At 40.4% G+C, this 23,124-nt stretch overlaps 1 protein-coding gene across 3 annotated transcripts in view; it reads left to right on the top strand.

Annotated features, from left to right (window-relative positions):
• The window catches only part of SCN8A (sodium voltage-gated channel alpha subunit 8), a 144,245-nt gene that overhangs the window by 41,090 nt on the left and 80,031 nt on the right, over positions 1–23,124 (top strand). For 2 of the 3 annotated variants that reach the window (XM_064377110.1, XM_064377109.1), the window contains exons 9-11: positions 1,148–1,354; positions 2,176–2,469; positions 10,365–10,727. In XM_064377110.1, coding sequence (XP_064233180.1) covers positions 1,148–1,354; positions 2,176–2,469; positions 10,365–10,727 — 864 coding nt within the window. Of the gene's footprint in view, positions 1–1,147; positions 1,355–2,175; positions 2,470–10,364; positions 10,761–23,124 lie in introns of all 3 variants that reach the window. The other variant, XM_064377108.1, reaches the window with a different exon arrangement.

Below are 23,124 nucleotides of genomic sequence, written 5' to 3' on the forward strand. Positions count from 1 at the left end.
TTGGCTTACTGCAGTCTCCAATTCCCAGGTTCAAGTGATTCTTCTGCCTCGGCCTCCCAAGTAGCTGGGATTACAAGCACGTACCACCACACCCAGCTAATTTTTGTATTTTTAGTAGAGATGAGGTTTCACCATGATGGTTGTCCAGGCTGGTCTCGAACTCCTGACCTCAGGTGATCTGCCCATCTTGGCATCCCAAAGTGCTGGGATTACAGATGTGAGCCACCACACCTGGACCATTTTGTGGTTAACAGAATAAAGATGAAAATTCTGTAATAGTGGGTTGCATGTACATAACGTAAAGCCCAGTTTCCTTCTGCTTTTTTTTTCTCCCCACTATCCTTCATGTCCTATATTCATATCCTTTTAAAACTCATCCTATTGCAAAAGAATAAGGAAGGGTGTCACTCAGGATGGGAATTTCCTGGCCGGGCACAGTGGCTCATGCCTGTAATCCCAGCACTTTGAGAGGCTGAGGTGAGTGGATCACTTGAGGCCAGGAGTTTAAGACCAACCTGGTAAACGTGGTGAAACCCCATCTCTACTAAAAATACAAAAATTAGCCAGGCATGGTGGCACATTCCTGTAATCCCAGCTATTTGGGAGGCTGAGGTGGGAGAATTGCTTGAACCTGGGTGGCAGAGATTGCAGTGAGCCGAGATCATGCTACTGCACTCCAGCCTGGGCAATAGACTGAGACTCCATCGTAAAAAAAAAAAAAAGGGATTTCCTATGACTTGGACCTGATTTCAGAGACACAATTTGTTTGTTAATGCTATTTGAGGACTACTAGATTAATAAGCTGCAGTTTTGTATTCTTTTCTTTATAATTATCTTAGCCCAAAATCAAACTTTTTTTTATGAAAGGAGTATATAGGGAATATTTAGAAATGGAAGGGGATTTTTTTGTTGTTGTTGCAATGGTTGGGAGATTACTACTGCCATTTAATGTGAGTTGAGGATAAGCAAAACCGTTCAACCTTTGGGAGTACTAAGTGTCCACAATAGGAAGGAGTACTGCACAAGGAAAGACTGTCCTGTTCAAAATGCAAATAGTGTCCCAAAGAGGAACTCGGCCCATTAGTTGTTTTCAGCCTGGTTCATCATTTGATACAAGTGACTCAGAAAATGGTCCTTGTCTTTGCAGACCTTACGAGCAGCTGGGAAAACATACATGATCTTCTTCGTCTTGGTCATCTTTGTGGGTTCTTTCTATCTGGTGAACTTGATCTTGGCTGTGGTGGCCATGGCTTATGAAGAACAGAATCAGGCAACACTGGAGGAGGCAGAGCAAAAAGAGGCTGAATTTAAAGCAATGTTGGAGCAACTTAAGAAGCAACAGGAAGAGGCACAGGTTGGTGATGAATTCTTTGCAACAGACCTTCCTGCCAGATCATGGTGACTAAGGCCCCATCTGATTTTCACTGCAGTTGATCTTTTCTAGGCGTATTTTCAAATAGAGGTCACTGAGCTGATGAAAATAACCCAAGTAACAACTGCAGATGGTTGATCCAATTATTTCATTTGTCTTAACAGCCAAATTGTTTGTTCATATCATCTTTTGTTGAATTTCTCAACTGTTCAGTGTGCAACCGCCATGATGACTGGGAAGAAAAAAGTGACCAGGGTAGTTTATATAGTGTTCACATAAGCATATTCTTTGTGTTGGGAAAAATGTTAAGATTCATGTGGTCATAAAAAGTATTATTTCTAATTAAAAAGAAGATACAGGCAAAATATTATAAAGTAAGATTTGAAAAACATTTGTGATCTCGTCACCTTAACACTTAACTTTCTAATCCTTATCTAAATATACATGTATTTGTTCATTGTTAGGACCCATAATATATTAAACATTCATAATAATAAATGAATGTTTCTTAGCATTCATTTCCAGACTTGCTCAGAAGGGATCCTCTGGTAGCAGGGCAGCAGCCAGGTTCTTGTCTGAAGTGCTCAAGAGAATAACTCCCAAAGTTCTCACCACTGGGTTCTGCTGTGTTCACTTAGGGCTATGTGCCAGAATACACAGAAACTCTCTAACAATCTGGGTTTCCCTCTTCCTTTTTTCTTTTCTTTCCCATAGGAAGGGAAATGTTCTGTACTAACTGGTTGGCTTTGGGTGGCTTGAGTTAATTGCCCTGGTGTGGTGTGTTGCTGTGGCTTCTTTCCTAGGCTGCTGCGATGGCCACTTCAGCAGGAACTGTCTCAGAAGATGCCATAGAGGAAGAAGGTGAAGAAGGAGGGGGCTCCCCTCGGAGCTCTTCTGAACTTTCTAAACTCAGTTCAAAGAGTGCAAAGGAAAGACGTAACAGGAGAAAGAAGAGGAAGCAAAAGGAACTCTCTGAAGGAGAAGAGAAAGGGGATCCTGAGAAGGTGTTTAAGTCAGAGTCAGAAGATGGCATGAGAAGGAAGGCCTTTCGGCTGCCAGACAACAGAATAGGGAGGAAATTTTCCATCATGAATCAGGTAAACTCTTCTTTTTGCCTACACCTTTTTCAAAAATTTATTTTTTATTAAGGTAGAATGAAACATTTTAGGACATCTTATTTGAGCATGGCAAGTTCTACTTACTAATTATTCTGGATATATCGTGTCACACTGATAAGTTAGCCTATGATAGATTGAAAGCCTCCAGTTGTTCCCAACTTTGATAAATAAGGAAACTAAGAAAAAAAGAGAAGAGAGGATTTAGGTAATTGTTGAGATTACTACAGATGTCATCACATAAATAGGTATTTTTGGATTTCAGCAAACACCACCAAAATCTAATTCTTAGGCCATTTAATTTCCCATCTTAAAGAAATGCTAGAAAGTTGGTAGGTATAGAATATAGTTACTGTTTATGGCAGTATATTCAGTGTCTTTTCTTTTTTCCCAGAGATGATTCATTTTCCCACTTGCATCTCTCACTTCCCATTTCAGTCTTTTGCCAGTCTTGTTCATTTCAGGGAATGAGCAAAATCCCTCATGTCCATCCCCTTCTTTCCGTTCCTTACCCTTATCTGAGTTTCGGCTTTGTGATTGTATTATTTTGTTCTACTGCATTTGTTCAGTTTTGTTTTCTCTAGTCTTGCTTCTTCTCCTTTGTGTTTTATATACTGTCAACAGATCACGTCCTAAAATGTAGTTCTCATCATTCATGTAGTAAGCATTTATGGAGTACCTACCACATATCAAGGATTGTGCTAGGTCCTAGGGCTTAAAAGGTGATTAAAACATCACCTCTACCCTAGAGAGTTTACAGTACAGTGAGGCAGCCGAATACACTAAAAAATTATTTATGTAATAGCATCAGCAGTATTATGCCATAATTGAGATATGCTGGGGATGTTAGAAAAGCATAGGTCTATCCCAACATGGAGATTCAGTAAAGATTTTCTGGGAAGGGTAAATTTCTGAACTGAGGCTTAAAGGATACACAGGAATTAGGTAGTTTATATGTGTGTTGCTGAGGGAGCAATAAGAAAAAAAGAAGGACAGTCCAGGTTTAGAAGGGAAGCATATTCCAGTTTAGACATCCAGAGTTTGAATTATTTGTTGGATAACCAAGTAGAGATTTCTTTTTAGACAAGGATAGGCAAATGATAGCTCAGGGAAGAGGTCCTGAGCTGAGAGGTGGTGATTGAAACCATGAGACCTGAGATTACTCAAAGAGAATGTATCTGTTGGAAGAATAGTGAGCCAAAGACATGACCATTGCTGCTCACCAGCATAGGAGATGGAGTTCAGGAAAGAAAACAGATGAGCAATGTAAGAGGAGCTGAGAGGGCCAAGAGTTCAGTGGAGTCAGGAGAGTAGCAGTGTTGGAGAAGGCAGGGCAGTGATCAATGGATTGAAATTTAACAGAGACGCTTGGTGAGGTCAGAATTGAAAGCGTCCATTGGATTTGGCAATATAAAGTCATTGAGGACTTTAAAGACATGTTTTAATCCAGAGTGAGGAAGGATGCTATGTTGTGTGGAGAATGGAAACAAAGAGTATAGACTTCTCATTCCAACTTCTTGAAAGAGTGTGGGTGGAAACAAGCATGTTATAATCTGTGGGGAAAAAAAAACAAAAAGGAGAAGCAGGGTTAGAAAATGAAATAGAATAGATAGAAGTAGAGCACAATCTTGGAAGATACGGAAATGGATGTAGTCTTTAATAGAATAGGGACCCTTATTCCCTGAAACCTTAAGAAAATAGGGAAGGATGAGGCGGATAAGTTGCAGAAAAGGAGTACGAAGTTGAGGAAGATAACCCCTGACAGTTTAGGCTTTTTGGTAATGTCGGGAATTAAAAATCAAGGAATTTGAGACCAGCCTGGGCAACATAGTGAGACCTCTGTCTCTACAAAAAAATAAATTAGGCCGGACGCGGTGGCTCACACCTACAATCTCAGCACTTTGGGAGGCCAAGATGGGTGGATCACAAGGTCAGGAGTTCAAGACCAGCCTGGCCAGGATGGTGAAACCCTGTCTTTACTAAAAATCCATCAATTAGCTGGGCGCGGTAGCGGGTGCCTGTAATCCCAGCTACTTGGGAGGCTGAGGCAGGAGAATCGCTTGAACCTGTGAGGCTGAGGATGCAGTGAGCCGAGATTGCACCATTGCACTCTAGCCTGGGCGACAGCAAGACTGTCTCAAAAAAAAAAAATTAGTTTTTTGATAATGTAGGGAATTAAACATCTTATTGAAGGGAATGAGATATTGCATTTGGAGGTTTAAAGAAAATACTAACAGTTTAGAATAGCTGAGACTCCATCTCAAAAAATTGGCCAGGCATGGTGGCACATGCCCGTAGTCCCAGCTACTCAGGAGGCTGAGACGGGAAGATCACTTGAGCATGGGAGGTTGAGGCTATAGTGAGCTGTGATTTTTACCACTACACTCCAGCCTGGGCAACAGAACAAGACCCTGCCTCAAAAAAGAAAAAAATTAAAATTAAATGCCCTATTTTTCTTTCTCTGAATTTCTACATCATAATTATTCTTGGTGTCTTCCTCTTAAGAAACCTTCCCTAACTCCCTTGTTTTCTAGTTGGAAATCATTTCGTCTTTCCATTATGTTTTACGTGTACCTCTTTATTTGTTGCTTTTTACTCTACATATAGAAAGCATTCTACATATATTCTGTGTGTATATTTATTTATGTTCATATCCCCTTCTCAAATAAAAGTCTTAAATTCAAGGTCTGCTCCTTAGCACACAGCTAGATATTGTTAGACAAATGAATGCAGGACTTTTAGAAATTTGCTTTAACCCTTTCTGAGACTTCTTTATAGCCTGAAGCCATCTCTATGTCACCTTTACCTCACCTTTCTTCTAGTTCAGCCTCTTTTGGGGGAAGTATGACTGCAGCTTTGTTGTAATCTTACCCTTGTCTTGAGAGACTCACTGAGCTGTGAATACCTTAGCGCTGTTAACGCTTTGCTATTGAATGGTCTCTGATTATTCTATAGGCTTTTGTACAGAGGTGCACTGATTGCTCCTTACCTCAAAAAAATGAAACCAGGCTTTTGAGATGTCTTGTTTTGCATGAAAATATTCACTTTGTCTAATTTCCCCATTCAAAAAAAACAATAGTAAATTCCTAGAGGCCAAGGCCAACTGCCAAGACTTGCTTAGATGCTCCAAGGACTAGTAGGACTTTCCTGCAGTTTCTCAGGAAGAGTGACTGAGGACATCGAGGCCTAGAAAGATTAACTTATATAACTAGTTATATAACTAGTAAGTGTTCAAGTCAAGATTTGAACCAGGTTCATCCAACTCCAGAGCTTGTGCATGATCATCAAATGATTCTTTCACTTTGGCCTCCCAAAGTGCTGGGATTACAGGTGTGAGCCACTGTGCTGGCCAACAGGACATTTTAGAGAGAGTATTTCTGGAGCGAAGCACAGAGGGTAGAAAACAAACATCATATATGAGAAATATCTAGTAGCTCATTCTGGTTTAGGTATAGGGTGATTGATGGGGCACAGAGACTGGAGAATGAACACATAAGTTGTGTCCATACAAAGGGGCTAGGGAATGCTATGAATTCCAGGCTAAGGAGTTGGGACTTAATTAGTAAATAGAATGAATCTGATTAGGGGAACTCCCTCTCCCATTCTTCTTAAAAACTATTCTAAACTGTCAGTATTTTCTTTAAACCTCCAAACAACATAGCTCATTCCCTTCAATAAGATATTTAATTCCCTACATTATCAAAAAACTAATTCTTTTGGGGGGATGTGCATGATCATCTCTTCTATTAGCTTAATAATGAATGTGGCTTCAGTTTTCTCACAACATAGTTCAGGTATGTGTCAGTTTATTTTATTTCCATAGCTTCTGAGTTCTTGAGATATCTCCCGCTCACCCATCTCTGACCTATTTCTCTATATTTTTAAGGCTCAGGGAAGTTTGTAAATATTAAGTTGAGCCTATTTTTGCAAAGTATTTTAATTGCCCTATTGCAGCAGTTTTCAAGCTTTCTGGTCTTAGGACCCCTTTATCTCCTTAAAAAATTTTGAGGACCTAAAAACCTTTTTTAAAATGTGCTTTTAATTTCTCATATTAGAAATTATAATTAAGAAAATTTAAAAATATTTGCGAATAAAAAATATATAGTAATGATAAATCCATTACATGATTAATACAAATTATATATTTTTAAGAAAAATGAACTGTTTTCCAAAAAAACCCCTTTTTTTGTATTATATTTCTGCAAACCTCTTTAATCTATAGGTAATGGAAAACAGTTAAAATATCCTACCTGCTTATGCATGTGTTCAGTTTGTTGCAGTTGTTGTTTTTCTTTAAAGTATTTGAAGAAAATCAAGTTTCATACAGATATGTAGTTGGAAAAGGGAGGAATATTTTATAACCTTTTCATATAATCATGAATGTGCCTCCTTGATGCTGTTCCAAAACTCAACGCTGACAATTTTTTTAACAGTTAGTTGTAACGTGGAATGGGTAACTATATCGGTTAACTTTGTACTCTGTTATAGTAAAATTCCTTGCTCCATTTTGCACCATAGATCTTATTATTATTTTTTTTTTTGAGACAGAGTCTCTCTCTGTTGCCCAGGTAGGAGGGCAGCAGCGAAGTCTCGGTTCACTGCAACCTCCGCCTTCTGGGTTCAAGCGATTCTCCTGCCTCAGCCTCCTGAGTAGTTGGGATTACAGGCGTGCACCACCATGCCCAGCTAATGTTTGTATTTTTAGTAGAGACGGAGTTTTACCATGTTGGTAAGGCTGGTCTCAAACTCCTGACCTCAGGTGATTCACATGCTGGGATTACAGGCGTGAGCCACTGCACCCAGCCTAGGTCTTTAACCCATGAATGATTTTTAGCATCATGCATTGATAATTTGAGAAACTTTCATTTCTCAAGTTTATGCAAATCTTCCAAATACATATGAGATTTTAAAACTATTATTACTACCACCAATCTCATTGGAAAACTATTTAAAAATTATGAAGCTGTCAGGCTCACAGTGTCACTGTGTACTTATGAGAAAATGAGTGATAAAAGCACATATCATCTCAGTATTATGAAAGAATTTTGACCTCATTAGCCTTCCTTAAAAGGTCTCAGGGACCTCCAGGCATCTCCAGACCACACTTTAAGAACCACTGTTATACTAGAAAGAAAAACTGAAATATGGCATGGAAATAGAACATGTAAAATCACTATTTCATCACATTCCAAACATCCCAGTCATTGTAAGCCTCATCTTGACAGACAATTTACGTGTATCCCCTGAAATCCCTAGAGACAAATTTTCTGTGGAATGTGGAAGTTATACCCTCAAATCCAGAACACCCCAGAGCCATTCTCCCAAGCAAACATCTAAACCTAAGTTGGAATTTTTAGTTTAACTGCGACTGCCTGAAAAGGACTAAAAACTCCTGGTTGGTTGACAGGAAGATTTTAAAAACCGGAAGTAAGGCCTGCTCATCTCATAAACTACACAGGATCCCAGGAATTAGTAGAGCCATGGGTCCTAAGTCATCACTGAAACCCTCCAGTCTAGGAAAGTTGAGACTGGGGAAGGGTTGGGGTTTCAGCCCTCAGGATGTAGCTTCTTAGGGAATGGCCTAAATCAGTGTTGGATCCTGGGTACAAGGAGAAATGGGGCAAGTCATCTTTTCCCCTTTCACATTTGTTCATTGCAGTCTACTCTTTTGCCAAGAGTGAAACAAGGAGTTAGAAAAGAAAACAATAGAACAGTTTTTCCTTGTATTGTATATTATCTTAGGATCCTGATTTTTAAGTGTTTATAAGTTCACTGAATTGGTCATGATCTTCATCACTGTCTTATCATCCTTCTCACTATTCTTAAGGTTAAGAATAGTATGATGTATTAGATCTCATGTAGTATATGATACTTCCTCCTGACCTGCAAGTTTCAAGAGGGTAGGGACCATGTCAAATGTCTCATTCACCACTGTTTCTATACCACTTAGCACACAATAGGTATTTGGTTAAATAAAATTAAATTTTAGCCCGACGCAGTGGCTCATGCCTGTAATCCTGGCACTTCGGGAGGCTGAGGTAGGCAGATCACTTGAGACCAGATCACTTGAGGCTGAGGCATGAGAAGAGCTTAAACCTGGGAGGCAGAGATTCCAGTGAGCCAAGATTGTACCACTGCACTCCAGCCTGGGTGACAGAGCAAATCTCTATCTAAAAAAAATAAAAAATTAAAAAAAATATATATATATAATTGCATTTTATTTTAACATTTGTAAAACCTCTTTCCTAATGTACCAAGTAGTGTTAGCACCCAGCATTGACCTAAGGCAAAATTATGAGTTCAGTGTAGTTTAGCTTGCTGTGAGAAGTGAAGCAGTGACCCAGTGCAGGTGTGGAACAACCCTACAGTGGGTGGCTAAGCTGCAGTATCTAATCTAAATGCATGTTAATTAAGTTAAACATTGTATTTACTATGTACAAAGCATGCTGGGAGATATAAGGATGAATCAGTCAGTGTACCCTTAAGGAGTTTGTAGTTGATTAAAAAGGAGAGATAGAATATGTATATAAAGAACTGTTGTAAAAAGTAGAGCATAGGCCAGGTGCAGTGGCTCACGCCTGTAATCCTAGCACTTTGGGAGGCCAAGGCAGGAGGATCGCTTTAGCCCAGGAATTTGAGACCAGCCTGAGCAACATGGCGAAACCCTGTATCTACAAAAAATATAAAAATTAGCCAGGTGTGGTGTGGCACACAGCTATAGTTCCAGCCACTCGGAAGGCTGAGGTGAGAAGATCATTTGAGCCCAGGAGGTTGAGGCTGCATTGAGTGATTGCACCGTTGCACTCCAGCCCAGGCAACAGAGTGAGACCTTGACTTGAAGAAAAAGATAAAAAATAAAGTAGAGCATAAATATTCTGAAAGGGGGTTTGGTGCTACGTAAAGATTAAGGAAGTTAGTAAAGGAAGAAGCAGAAGGGCTGGATCATGGAGAACTGAGAGGATTTCCCCAGCTGAAAATGGAGCATGTACTGGAAAGGAGGAAATAAAGACCAGCAGGCAGGGTGGCTGCATGGTAGGGTGTATGAGAAAACAGTGAAAGATAAAGTAGAATAAGTAAACTAGAATCAAAGCTGGGAGGGTCTTGAGTGCCATCTTTAGGACAGTGACAGTGTTAAAGGCGATTGTAGCAGTTAGCAAGGGGGCCATGAATACCTGAGTCCTGTGTTGTCCTGGCCATATTTCTCCCCAGTGAGAGAAATGGATCATCTGAGGTCAGGAGTTCGAGACCAGCCCGGCCAACATGGTGAAACCCTGTCTCTACTAAAAATACAAAAATTAGCTGGGCATGATGGTGAATGCCTGTAATCTCAGCTGCTAGGGTGACAGGCAGGAGAATCGCTGGAACTGGAGAGGTGGAGGTTGCAGTGAGCCAATATAGCACCATTGCACTCCAGCCTGGACGACAAGAGCGAAACTCCATCTCAAAAAACAATATATATAAAATAGTTATATATATTTATATATAATAAATAAATTCTGTCTTTTTGCCCAGTGTGGCATAGTCTCACTTAAGTTAAAGACGCTTCCTCTGAGCCCATGGTAAAAAGAAATACACACAGCCATGTGCTTCCCCTTGGGTAAGTTGCATACCACATGGGATAAAAGCGTCTTAGGGATGCGTGCAAGGAGCAGTGGATAGACGTTTTGAATCGGTAACTGGTTAAGCACCGGTGAGTAATAATTGGTGATGAACTCTAGCGGTCAAACATGCAGAAGTGCTTTCTGAAAACACTTGTGTTCTGATCACAGGACTGCGAGGGTGGGTCCTGCTGGGAACCTAACCACCCTTGCTCGGGATAAAGGTCCACTCCCATCTCATTTTCCCCTCCCTCTCTCTTTCTCTTTCTGCCCCTGCAGTCACTGCTGAGCATCCCGGGCTCGCCCTTCCTCTCCCGCCACAACAGCAAGAGCAGCATCTTCAGTTTCCGGGGCCCTGGGCGGTTCCGAGACCCAGGCTCCGAGAATGAGTTCGCGGACGACGAGCACAGCACGGTGGAGGAGAGCGAGGGCCGCCGGGACTCCCTCTTCATCCCCATCCGGGCCCGCGAGCGCCGCAGCAGCTACAGCGGCTACAGTGGCTACAGCCAGGGCAGCCGCTCCTCGCGCATCTTCCCCAGCCTGCGGCGCAGCGTGAAGCGCAACAGCACCGTGGACTGCAATGGTGTAGTGTCCCTCATCGGCGGCCCCGGCTCCCATATCGGCGGGCGTCTCCTGCCAGAGGTGAAAATTGATAAGGCAGCTACCGATGACAGTGTAAGGAAGTACACAAATAGATCGAGGCTAGGCATGGCAGTCTCCCCCGCCCCTTACCCTCCTCTTTCCCTGCTCCGCCCATCCCACTTGGTCTGTCTGGACCCAACTCCTGTTAAGACCCCAGACATTTCTGTGTTCTTGGTTTATTTCTATTTCTCTCTTCAGTCCTCCCCCTGTTACTTGCCCTGTTTTCTCCTTTCCTTTATTCCTTGCTCCATTTTCCCCATCTTTCCTCCTTGTTTCTGACATTCCTTCTCTCCCATCAACCCCCTCCTTTATGTTACCTTTTTCTTTCTCTCCATCTTTGTCTCTGCAAGTTTGTCTGCCTATGTTTCCCTCCTCCCACCTGCTTTGACTGAATGCCTCTGGCCAGCGGAGCCTGCCCGGATGGAATGAGAATGCCATCGAGCCACCACCAATGACCAAGTCTGAACTGGTTTGGAACTACCATTGCTTCTCTTCCCCCACGTCCTCTACTCTCCTAGGGAAACAGCTTGGAATTTAGAGATCTTATCCTTTAAATTTAAAAAAAGTAATCAAGTTTTGAATAATGTTCCAAGTCTCCCCTGCAAGAACGAGACATGATTTTTCTAAAGAGGAATGCTCCTGAGATGTCGGGGTCGGGGGTGTGTGCCAGCAGAGCCAGGCAAGGAGAGGTTAAAGAGGCTGATAGGAAACTGGACCCAGACTTTTAAAAGGGATTGAAATTGAAATAAATCAAAGGAGGAAAAGTGGGAGGTTGGAGCAAGAACACATTGTATATGGGGGAGGAAGGAAAAGGGAAGCAAAAGATGAATTTTAAATGTAATCAAATGTCAGGCTCTGGAGGACTTGCATATAATAGCTTCACAAAATTGGTGATATAGAGGTTTGGATACTGGTGCCCCTCTTTGGGAAGATCCATCTCCTAACATTTCTTTAAATTCTAAGCTGTTTATACCTTTTTTATTTTAAAATTCGTATAACCTCAGTGATCCTAATCCTTCATACCTCTAATTTCTAACTTTCCTCAGTCCCTCTTCAGCTCGTATAAGCTCCTCGAGATAGCATGTTAGTTTATTTCGCTCTAACACTTCAGTTTCTTCTAACACAGCATGAAGATAGCCAATCCTTTAATTAGCATGATGCATGTGTGGAGTAAAACTGGTGGATGAAGTTTTTCAGATTATCTATTTTTAAGAATTTTAGGGTAATTATTGAATGTACAGATAAAATATCAACAGGCAATTTGTATGTGTTTGGGATTGTCTAGTCTCGTCCTTCCCTTTTAGTTAAAAGCAAAATATGGCTAGGCACAGTGGCTTACACCTGTAATCCCAGCACTTTGGGAGGTCAAGGAAAGGGGATCACTTGAAACCAGGAGTTGGAGACCAGCCTGGGCAACACAGTGAGACCCTGTTTGTACAAAAAATAAAAATAAAAAACAATGGCCAGGCATGCTGGCATGTGCCTATAATTCCAGCTACTTGGGAGGCTGAGGCAGGAGGATCATATGAGCCCAAGAGTTTGAGGTTACAATGAGCTATGATCACACCACTACACTTCAGCCTGGGTGACAGAGCGAGACTCAGTATCAAAAATAAAATAAAGCAAAATACTCTCCCCCTTACATTTGTATAGCTTTTTATAAGCTACAAATTACTCTTCTATGCATTATTCAATTTGTCCTAAATAAAAATTCTGGGCTGGGCGTGGCAGCTCATGCCTATAATCCCAACACTTTGGGAGCCCGAGGCCGATGGATTGCTTGAGGCCAGGAGTTTGAGACCGGCCTGGCCAACATGGGTGAAACCCCATATCTACTAAAAATACAAAACATTAGCTGGATGTGGGAGGCTGAGGCAGGAGAATCACTTGAACTTGAGAGGTGGAGTTTGTAGCGAGCCAAGATTGCACCACTACACTCCAGCCTGGGCAACAGAGTGAGACTCTGTCTTAAAAAAATCTATAAGGGTGACTAAGTGAAGATTAATATTCCTGTTTTTGAGATGGGGAGAAAGTTCAGAGAATTTGTGTTCCTTTGAGTCTTAACAGCTCATCACTGATAGAGCGAGAATCTCAGACCCCTCAGAGACCCTAATCTTCTGTGTGCCAGTTAATTTTAATTTGGTCTCTGCCTAGACACTTGGCCATTGTTCTTCTGGAGACCTATTTATTTAAGATCAGCAACAGTAAGAACAATAATAATCCTCTGGTTTCTCTTCAGATCGTATAAATCTTTCTTTTTTACAACGATAATAAACAGTGGGCCGGGCTTGGTGGCTCATGCTTGTAATCCCAGCACTTTAGGAGGCTGAGGTGGGTGGATCACTTGAGGTCCAGAGGTTGAGACTAGCCTGGCCAACATGGCAAAACCCCTGTCTCTACTAAAAATACAAAAATTGGCTGGGCATGGTGATGCACACCTGGAATCCCAGCTACTCAGGAAGCCAAGGCAGGAGAATCACATGAACCTGGGAGGCAGAGGTTATAATGAGCAGAGATCACGCCACTGCACTCCAATGTAGGCAAAAAGAGCAAAACTCTGTCTCAAAAAAATAAAAAAATTTTTTAAAAAAAGGTGGCTCCGAAGTTCTCCAAGACCAGATAGTTGCCAAAATAAATGTTAGACTTATCTTTACATTTAATTTTTATTTGATTTTTCACTAATTCTATGAATAGCTTCACAATTGGATAATTATGTTCTCTGAAAAAACAAGTGATAATATCAATGTTGAATGAAGGATGGGTCAACATAGGCAGTACAGTTGGGGCAATTCAAATGTTTAGAACCAAACTGAATTTTGATGTACTGGCAGTTTTAAAAAATATATAAGCCAAATAATACAGCTTGCCTTTTCTTTGAATGAAAAGATAGTAGGTTAGAGAAGGTATTCAGGAATAAGGAGCTTGAGATCAGCTGAAGAGAGATGATCAGGTTTGGGGATTTTGTTTTTGTTTTTTTAAGCACCTTCTGTTGCACTGTGTGGGAGAAAAAATTGAGTGTCAGTTAAGCAGATGGCTGTGGAATATAAAGCTTTCCATACTACTTTACACTGTCGTCCATAAAGCTCTGCCTTTGGGTTTTGGGGGACCTACATGCCCAGCACCCTGTAAACACTTAGGAGGTTCTTTGTAGTGACCTCAAGTGAGGACAGTGACAGACTTGAGAATTTCCAAGGCCAGGAGGTCAAAGTGGCAGGAAGATGAGGCAGGACTGTGTCATTCCAAGGGGCCTCATAACTAGGAGAAACTTTATTTATTTATTTATTTATTATGTATGTGTGTATATGTGTTATTAGAAGCCATAAAGAAACTGTTATGGCTAGTTGTTAATGATGTGGGAAAATGTCTAGGTTACATTAATAGGCTCAAAGGAAGAAAACAGCAAAACAAGATGCATGTAGTTTGTGTGGTATGATACCAGATTATATAAAGACAAACTACATAGAGAAAAAAGATGAGCAGCCAAAAGGTTTTTTTTTTGTTTTTTTTGTGTGTGTGTGTGAGACAGAGTCTTACACTGACGCCAGGCGCCAGGCTGGAGTGCAGTGGCACAATCTCGGCTCACTGCACCTCCGCCTCCCAGGTTCAAGCAATTCTCCTGCCTCAACCTCCTGAGTAGCTGGGACTACAGGCGCACACTACCACGCCCAGCTAATTTTTGTATTTTTAGTAGAGACGGGATTTCACCATGTTGGCCAGGATGGTCTTGATCTCTTGACGTTGTGATCCACCCACCTCGGACTCCCAAAGTCCTGGGATTACAGGTTTGAGCCACCGCGCCCGGCCAAGCAGCCAAAAGTTAACAGTAGTTGCTTAAGAGAGAAGAAATTGCTGACTTTTTTCTTCTTTATACTTTTCTGTTCTTTCTGGTTTTCTATAGTGGGCATAATGATTATAGCCATCATATATTGAGCTCTTATTATACTATGCTGAGCACTTTATATACATTATCTCATTTTATTCTTAAAACCACTCTATTCAGTAGGTGGTTTTATCCTATTAGCAGATGAGACTCAGAGAGAGATCTAGTGTCTTGGGGAATTGGACCTTAAACCAAGGTCTTTCTGATACCAAAAGGAACTTCTTGACAGCTTAAATATTAACTCGTTTTGCAAGTGGGAAAAACAGTCACTTATCTTAGAAGGACACAGTATATTGATACTTTTATATTCAGCATTAATGAATTTAATTATAGATTTTAAGATATTCAAATTATTTAATATCTCTTAAATTAACTAACTGGAAGCCCAAGCCAAATGAAAATTAATACCTCTTTGGGCTAGGATGTAGTGATTCTTACTAGCAAACATTTTGGATGCATCCAGAGCCAAGGATTAACCTGAGCAGTTAGAATCTTCCAGGTATGTATACTCATGCTTCATAGAGTGGCGTAGAAGCCACTGATAGTGCACAAACTGGTCTCACACAATATTGATGCTTAGGCTATGTCAAATCTATATTTTTTCCTTCAGGCTCAAATGAATAAATAGGCTGTAAGAAAAAAAAGACATTCAGACATCACTTCATTAGATAGTCTCATCAAAACTTACTTTATATCTTCATTAGTTATTCAGTTGTGATTGAGTGTTGAGATTTTTTGATCATTTTGGAATTTCATCTTTGCTTTTTGCTGAAGCAGGGGATAAAGGGACTTTTTCTGCATCTTCATCTCTGAACCGGAAAAGTAGGTGAAAATCGTTGCTCTTCACTTATTGCCACTGGCAATCCAGAAATCACATGCGGTTGAGAAGTCATGTTGAGGTAGCTTGCAAATGTATAAGCATTATCTCATTTAATGCTCACAGCCCTGACCTTATGAGATACCTACTTCTGTTGGCTGCATCTTACTGAAGAGGAAGCCAAGGCTTAGAAGAATAAAGTCACTTGTCCAAAATTGGACAGTAAGCAGTAGAGTTAGGATTGAATCCAATCAATCTAACTCCTAAGCTTTAATGATTAACCATTACAATACACTAACCCTGAAGCCCAAGTTCTGTATTTATGCATGTGATCCTGGGAAATTAAATTTCTCTAAGCCCATTTTCTTCTCTGTAAAAAAAAAAAAAAAAAAAAAAAAGAGAGAGAGATAAAAGGACCTCTGTTATATGGCTATTGTGAAGATAAAATACAACATACATATGTTATTCATATATAATATGCTTCATATATAAAATGTGAAGCATATTATGTGGCCCATTCTTGCTGTTCAGAAAGCCAATTTTCATTCCTTCTCTTACACTTTTTTGGCCCTGAGAAGTAAACAGTGCCAAATTGCTTGACTAGAAGGTGGGGGTGGGTCCTTCTGAGATTCTAAAAATCCTTTGTTTGAGAAAGAGAAATTATCGTACAATTATTTTAAAGCAAAACACTATGTAAATTTGAGAAAGGCTTGAGAAGGGATTATGGCTAGGTTCTAAGGACACTTATAAAATACTATAAATTTTAATTCCAAGAAAGATGACTGGCTAATAAACTTCCAGTTATGTATTTTCATGTGAAAACAGTTTAGAATCAATAAGAAATCAAGCTTCCTTGGGCAGATCTGTAGAAATGTGGGCAGAATCTGCCATCTGCAGATATTGTAGGATATCTCTTTGAGAAGGACTGCTGTAATTTAGGAAGTTGGAAGTCAGTGGCTAAATGCCCAAATAAGCAGCGTTTGGGTTAAGAGAAATGGAACAAACTTGTACTGGATTTAACTTTCCAAGAACTTACTTAAGGTCCTTCGTTGCTTCCTCAGTTACTGAGAGTTTTCCTCCAAGGCGTCTTACAGGTTGAATTTAAAAAAGACAAGGCTGCTAACTTTAAAATGTTAATTCTCCTCCCCACTCACCAACAACACAACACAAACCAAAAACCATACCCCTCCGTTTACAAAAACAAAAACAAAAAACATTGAAGAGATAGAGAAGGGAAGGGAAAGAGTATGTGATCTTTCCTCTGGCCCTTGGATCTCAACATAGTTGAAGGAAGAAGCCCTCTTCCCACTCCCAGGTGATGAGAACTGGGCAACTGAGCCCATAATGAAGTTACAGCTCACAGAAGCCCAAGCAGAATTCTAGGTGGAAGCTAACTTTGAGGTGAAAGTGAAGCTACTTTACCTGGGAGAGAGGCTTCTTCAGATTTTCTTCCCTTCAGTTGTCTATGATTTAACATGAGAAACAGTAGTCAGGCAGGGTGCAGTGGCTCATGCCTGTAATCCCAGCACTTTGGGAGGGCAAGGCAGGTGGATCATTTGAGGTCAGGAATTTGAGACTAGCCTGACCAACATGATGGAAACTTGTCTCTACTAAAATACAAAAATTAGCCGTGCATGGTGGCGGGTGCCTGTGATCTCAGCTACTTGAGAGGCTGAGGCAGGAGAATCACTTGAACCCAGGAGGCAGAGGTTGCAGTGAGCTGAGATTGCACCACTGCACTCCAGCCTGGGAGATGGAGCAAGACTCCCTCTCAAAAAATGAAAAAGAAACAGTAGCCAAAATTGCCAGTAGGAAGGAAAGATGGTGCAACCACCTTGGAAATCAGTTTGGCAGTTCCTCAAAAAATTAAACAGAGTTAACAAATGACCCAGCAATTCTGCTTGTAGGTCTATGCCCAAGAAAATTGAAAATGTATGGTTGCACAAAAAACTTGTACATGAAATTATTTTTTATTTTATTTTATTATAATATATATATTTTATTACACTTCAGGTTCTGGGGTACATGTGCAGAACATGCAGGATTGTTGCCTAGGTACCTACATGGAAATGTGATTTGCTGCCTCCATCCTCCCATCACCTATATCTAGTATTTCTCCCCATGTTATCCCTCCCTAACCTCCCTACCCTCCGCTGTCCCTCCCCTATTCCCCCCCAACAGACCCCAGGGTGTGATGCTCCCCTCCCTGTGTCCATGTGTTCTCATTGTTGAACACCCGCCTATGAGTGAGAACATGTGGTGTTTGGTTTTCTGTTCTTGTGTCAGTTTGCTGAGAATGATGGTTTCCAGATTCATCCATGTCCTTACAAAGGACACCAACTCATCGTTTTTTATGGCTGCATAGTATTTCATGGTGTATATGTGTCACATTTTCCTTGTCCAGTCTGTCATCAATGGGCATTTGGGTTGGTTCCAGGTCTTTGCTATTGTAAACAGTGCCGCAATGAGCATACGTGTGCATTTGTCTTTATAATAGAATGATTTATAATCCTTTGGGTATGTACCCAGTAATAGGATTGCTGGGTCAAATGGAATTTCTGTTCCTAGGTCCTTGAGGAATCGTCACACTGTCTTCCACAATGGTTGAACTAATTTACACTCCCACCAACAGTGTAAAAGTGTTCTGTTTCTCCACATCCTCTCCAGCATCTGCTGTCTCCAGATTTTTTAATGATCGCCATTCTAACTGGCATAAGATGGTATCTCAGTGTGTTTTAATTTGCATTTCTCTAATGACCAGTGATGATGAGCATTTTTTCATATGTTTGTTAGCCTCATAAATGTCTTCTTTTGAAAAGTGTCTGTTCATATCCTTCGCCCTCTTTTGAATGGGTTTGGTTTTTTCTTGTAAATCTGTTTTAGTTCTTTGTAGATTGTGGATATTAGCCCTTTGTCAGATGGGTAGATTGCAAAAATTTTTTCCCATTCTGTTGGTTGCCAGTTGACTCTAATGATTGTTTCTTTTGCTGTACAGAAGCTCTGGAGTTTAATTAGATCCCATTTGTCTATTTTGGCTTTTGTTGCCAATGCTTTTGGTGTTTTAGTCATGAAGTCCTTGCCTATGCCTATGTCCTGAATGGTTTTGCCTAGGTTTTCTTCTAGTGTTTTTATGGTGTTAGGTCTTATATTTAAGTCTTTAATCCATCTGGAGTTAATTTTAGTGTAAGGTGTCAGGAAGGGGTCCAGTTTCTGCTTTCTGCACACGGCTAGCCAGTTTTCCCAGCACCATTTATTAAACAGGGAATCCTTTCCCCATTGCTTGTTTTCATCAGGTTTGTTAAATATCAGATGGTTGTAGATGTGTGGCATTGCCTCTGAGGCCTCTGTTCTGTTCCATTGGTCTATATCTCTGTTTTGATACCAGTACCACGCTGTTTTGATTAACTGTAACCTTGTAGTATAGTTTGAAGTCAGGTAGCGTGATGCCTCCAGCTTTGTTCTTTTTGCTTAGAATTGACTTGGCTATGCGGGCTCTCTTTTGGCTCCATATGAAGTTTAAGGTGGTTTTTTCCAGTTCTGTGAAGAGGGTTATAGGTAGCTTGATGGAGATAGCGTTGAATCTATAAATTACTTTAGGCAGTATGGCCATTTTCATTATATTGATTTCTTCCTAACCATGAACATGGAATGTTTTTCCATCTGTTTGTGTCCTCTCTTATTTCCTTGAGCAGTGGTTTGTAGTTCTCCTTGAAGAGGTCCTTTACATCCTTTGTTAGTTGTATTCCTAGGTATTTTATTCTCTTTGTAGCAATTGTGAATAGCAGTTCATTCTTGATTTGGCTCTCTTTAAGTCTGTTATTGGTGTATAGAAATGCTTGTGATTTCTGCACATTGATTTGGTATCCTAAGACTTTGCTGAAGTTGCTTATCAGTTTAAGGAGATTTTGGGCTGAGATAATGGGGTCTTCTAAATATACAATCACGTCATCTGCAAATAGAGACAATTTGACTTCCTCCTTTCCTAATTGAATACCCTTTATTTCTTTTTCTTGCCTAATTGCTCTGGCTAGAACTTCCAATACTATATTGAATAGGAGTGGTGAGAGAGGGCATCCTTGTCTAGTGCCAGATTTCAAAGGGAATGCTTCCAGTTTTTGCTCATTCAGTATGATATTGGCTGTGGGTTTGTTGTAAATAGCTGTTTATTATTTTGAGATACATTCCATCAATACCTAGTTTATTGAGAGTTTTTGGCATAAAGTGCTGTTGAATATCGTCAAAGGCCTTCTCTTCATCTATTGAGATAATCATGTGGTTTTTGTCTTTCGTTATGTTTATGTGGTGGATTATGTTTATAGACTTGTGTATGCTGAACCAGCCTTGCATCCCCGGGATGAAGCCTACTTGATTATGATGGATAAGCTTTTTGATGTGCTGTTGCAATCGGTTTGCCAGTATTTTATTGAAGATTTTTGCATCTATGTTCATCATGGATATTGGCTTGAAGTTTTCTTTTCTTGTTGAGTCTCTGCCGGGTTTTGGTATCAGGATGATGTTGGGCTCATAAAGTGATTTGGGAAGGATTCCCTCCTTTTGGATTATTTGGAATAGTTTCAGAAGGAATGGTACCAGCTCCTCTTTGTTTGTCTGGTAGAATTCAGCTGTGAACCCATCTGGACCTGGGCTTTTTTTGGTTGGTAGGCTGTTAATTGCTGCCTCAACTTCAGCCCTTGTTATTGGTCTACTCAGTGATTTGACTTTTTCCTGGTTTAGGTTTGGGAAGGTGTAAGCGTACAGGAATTTATCAATTTTTTCCAGTTTTACTGGTTTATGTGCATAGAATTGTTGTTTGTAGTAATCTCTGATGGTAGTTTGTATTTCTGTGGAATCAATGGTGACATCTTTTATCATTTTTTATTGCATCTATTTGATTCTTCTCTCTTTTCTTTTTTATTAATCTGGCTAGCAGTCTGTCTATTTTGTTGATCTTTTCAGAAAAACAGCTCCTGAATTTATTGATTTTTGAAGGATTTTTTTGTGTCTCTCTCTCCTTTACTTCTGCTCTGATCTTTGTTATTTCTTGTCTTCTGCTAGCTTTTGAGTTTTTTTGATCTTGCACCTCTAGCTCTTTCAATTTTGATGATAGGGTGTTGATTTTAGATCTTTCCTTGCTTCTCATGTGGGCATTTATTGCTATAAACTTTCCTCTAGACACTGCTTTAAATGTGTCCCAGAGATTCTGGTATGTTGTGTCTTCGTTCTCATTGGTTTCGAAGAACATCTTTATTTCTGCCTTCATTTCATTGTTTATCCAGTCAACATTCAAGAGCCAGTTGTTAAGTTTCCATGAAATTGTGTGGTTCTGAGTTCGTTTCTTAATCCTGAGTTCTAGTTTGATTGCACTGTGGTCTGAGAGACTATTATAATTTCCATTCTTTTGCATTTTCTGAGGAGTGATTTACTTCCAATTATGTGGTCAATTTTAGAGTAGGTGCAATTCGGTGCTGAGAAGAATGTAAATTCTGTGAGTTTGTGGTGGAGAATTGTGTATATGTCTATTAGGTTTGCTTGGTCCAGATCTGAGTTCAAGTCCTGGATATCCTTGTTAATTTTCTGTCTTGTTGATCTGTCTAATATTGACAATGGAGTGTTAATGTCTCTCACTATTATTGTGTGGGAGTCTAAGTCTCTTTGTAGGTTGTTAAGAACTTGCTTTGTCTCTTTTGATCTTTGTTGGTTTAAAGTCTATTTTATCAGAGACTAGGATTGCAACTCCTGCCTTTTTTTTTTTTTTGCTCTCCATTTGCTTGGTAAATCTTCCTCCATCCCTTTATTTTGATCCTATGTGTGTCCTTGCATGTGAGATGGGTCTCCTGGATATAGCACACCGATGGGTTTTGACTTTTTATCCAATTTGCCAGTCTGTGTCTTTTGATTGGGGCATTTAGCCCATTTACATTTAAGGTTAATATTGTTATGTGTGAATTTGATCCTGCCATTTTGATGGTAGCAGGCTGTTTTGCCCATTAGTTGATGCAGTTTCTTCATTGTGTCAATGCTCTTTACCATTTGGTACATTTTTGGAGTGGCTCAGACTGGTTGTTCCTTTCTATGTTTAGTGCTTCTTTCAGGAGCTCTTGTAAGGCAGGTCTGGTGGTGACAAAATCTCAGAGTAATTTCTTGTTCATAAAGGATTTTATTTCTCCTTCGCTTATGAAGCTTAGTTTGGCTGGATATGAAATTCTAGTTTGAAAGTTCTTTTTTTTAAGGATATTGAATATTGGCCCCCACTCTCTTCTGGCTTGTAGGGTTTCTGTTGAGAGATCCACTGTGAGTCTGATGGGCTTCCCTTTGTGGATAACCTGACCTTTCTCTCTGGCTGCCCTTAGCATTTTTTCCTTCATTTCAACCCTGGTGAATCTGACAATTTTGTGCCATGGGGTTGCTCTTCTTGAGGAATATCTTTGTGGTGGTCTCTGTATTTCCTGGACTTGAATGGTGGTCTGGCTTGTTAGGTTGGGGAAGTTTTCCTTGATAATATCCTGAAGAGTGTTTTCCAGCTTGGATTCATTCTCTCCGTCACATTCAAGTACATGTATCAAACGTAGATTAGGTCTTTTCACATAATCCCATATTTCTCGGAGGCTTTGTTCATTTCTTTTCACTCTTTTTTCTCTAATCTTGCCTTCTTGTTTTATTTCATTGAGTCGATCTTCAGTCTCTGATATCCTTTCTTCTGCTTGGTTAATTCGGCTATTGAAACTCATGTATGCTTTGCAAAGTTCTTGTGTTGTGTTTTTCAGCTCCATCAGGTCATTTATATTCTTCTCTAAGCTATTTATTCTCATTAGCATTTCATCAAACCTTTTTTCAAGGTTGTAGTTTCTTTATATTGGATTATAACATGTTTTTTTAGCTCAGAGAAGTTTTTTATTACCCACCTTCTGAAGCCTGTTTCTGTCAATTCATCAGACTCATTCTCCATCCAGCTTTGTTCCTTTGCAGGTAAGGAGTTGTGATCCCTTGGAAGAGGAGAGGCATTCTGGTTTTGGGTGTTTTCATCTTTTTTGTGCTGGTTTCTTCCCATCTTTGTGGATTTATCTACCTGTGGTCTTTGTAGTTGGTGACTTTTGAATGGGGTCTCTGAGTGGACGTCCTTTTTGTTGATCATGAAGTTATTTCTTTCTGTTTTTTAGTTTTCCTTCTAGCAGTCAGGCCCCTCAACTGTAGGACTACTGGAGGTCCACTCCAAACCCTGCTTGCCTGGGGATCACCTGCAGTGGCTGCAGAACAATAAGGGCTTCTGCTGGTTTCTTCTTCTGTTACCTTAGTTGCAGAAGGATACCTGCCAGATGTCAGTCTGAGCTCTCCTTTATGAGGTGTCTCTTTGGATATACAGGGGTCAGGGAGCTGCTTGAGGAGACAGTCTGTCCCTTATAGGAGCTCAAATGCTCAGCTGTGAGCTCCATTGTTCAAATCAGAGCTGCTGGGGAGGTACGTTTAAGTCTGCTGCAATGAAACTCATAACCGCCTTTTTTCCCAGGTGCTCTGTCCTGGGAAGTTGAGGCTTTATTTATAAGTTCCTGACATACTGCTGCCTTTTTGCAGAGATTCCCTGCCCAGCTAGGAGGTAGCCTAGTCACAGTCTGCCAGCAGAGGCATTGCTGAGCTGCCATGGGCTCTACCAAGCTGCTCTGTGAACTTCATTGTGGTTTAGTTTATAGAGATGTAGTTAGAAC

Source organism: Aotus nancymaae, unplaced genomic scaffold (assembly GCF_030222135.1).
Source record: "Aotus nancymaae isolate 86718 unplaced genomic scaffold, 86718_ANA_hifiasm-v0.15.2.pri h1tg000016l, whole genome shotgun sequence".
In the NCBI taxonomy this organism is placed as follows: domain Eukaryota; kingdom Metazoa; phylum Chordata; class Mammalia; order Primates; family Aotidae; genus Aotus; species Aotus nancymaae.